The following is a 1,462-nucleotide window of genomic DNA, read 5'->3' as shown; positions in this document are numbered from 1 at the left end:
TTACTGTGCTGGCACCACTATAAAAGATCGGCTGCCGAGAGAATAAGCACCAGTTAGCACTGAACCATCAACATGAAGTTTGTAAGTAACTGGAGCACAGCAGTTCATATTTACTAAACAAAGGAATTGAAAGATCTATTACATACTGCCAAAGCACATTGCAGAACTTTTAGTAGTATCTTTAAAAATAAAATGAGTCTCGGAATAGAGATAATCAATTTATGTCATTACAGTTGATCCTCGCCTGTGTAGCCGCCGTGGCCGTCGCCGCCCCACAATACAGCTATGGTGCTCCTTCTGCTGAGTCGAGCGAGGAAGTTCGCCGCACCCTCAGTTACAGTTCACGGGCGCTCCTGCCCGCATCTAAGCGAGGATAGTGGAGTTCGTGCCAATCCTCTACCAGGACGATCGCGTCCCGGAGGAAGATGGAAACTTTACAACTTCGACTTCGACGGCTGCCAACGGGCCATCCGCTTCGCTCAGGCTGGATCTACCTGACCGGTGATGATGACGCTGTGATCAAGGCTGGAGAAATACTCGTAATTGTCCTGGCTCCGTTTTGTTTTTATATTCTTTCATCTTGTGCGTTCACAGTCTGAACTGATATCAGGTTATTAACATTTTCATCCTCCAGCTTCATCTCCTGATTATGCCATTAGCCGAAACATAATACGAAACATGTAACCACGAGATACACCGGCTCCCGACGGCACTGAAGTCCATGTCCAAATAGTGTTCGCCAACGAGAAAAGAACGGCTTCCAGCCCCAGTCCGACATCCTGCCAGTGGCTCCCGAGTTCCCCCACGCCAAGCCCTGCAGTTCGTCTCGAGACCAGATCGCCTTCGGCCGGCTTGAGGAAGACGTCCCGCCGCTGCCCGCGCCGCTGTGGAAGATTCCGGACGAAGTTGCCGCCACCATCCAGTCTCTATGGGCCGCCCCAACTAAATTGTGATACTGAACTTGTATTTATTCTATTTAAAAAATGGAAATAGAAACTCTGACAATGATCTACATTACTGAATCTTATTCACCTTAATTTGCTACATGTCTACTTTAATAAAATGTAATAATTTGACCTAAATTATCACCTACTTCGCATATGCGTTATCACGATACCATATACCACACTTAAATATATGTAGGTATGTAGATATATATATTTAATGTATAGGAAATAAAGATCATATATATTCTATTAGTTGGTTGTATATATATATATATATATACGTATATGCATGTATACATATATATTAACATATGTACGTATATATATTTCTTCATTTATAAATGTGTTACTGTGTATGCAGTTGTCTATGTGAACATATGTATATGTACATATATACTATGCGTGTGTGCTTCTCGTCGTCAGCATCTTACCAAAGGACTTTCATGAGTGAAATGTTCCATTCTTTACTAAAATTAACGTATATGTATTCAAATCAATACATTATTCCACCATTC

At 42.1% G+C, this 1,462-nt stretch overlaps 1 protein-coding gene across 1 annotated transcript in view; it reads left to right on the top strand.

Annotated features, from left to right (window-relative positions):
* The first annotated feature begins 221 nt into the window (after nt 1-221).
* LOC147470315 (cuticle protein AMP1A-like) overlaps nt 222-1,462 on the top strand; it is a 4,702-nt gene continuing 3,461 nt past the window's right edge. The window contains exon 1 of the mRNA XM_086544993.1: nt 222-317. Within this exon, the coding sequence (XP_086401119.1) occupies nt 222-317 (96 nt within the window). The remainder of the gene's footprint in view (nt 318-1,462) is intronic.

Source organism: Penaeus japonicus, unplaced genomic scaffold (genome assembly GCF_977035675.1).
Source record: "Penaeus japonicus unplaced genomic scaffold, GWHDUDI00000001_assembly GWHDUDI00000016, whole genome shotgun sequence".
NCBI classification, from domain to species: domain Eukaryota; kingdom Metazoa; phylum Arthropoda; class Malacostraca; order Decapoda; family Penaeidae; genus Penaeus; species Penaeus japonicus.
Note: the sequence above shows the minus strand (reverse complement) of the source record. Positions and strands in the feature narration are given on the sequence as shown.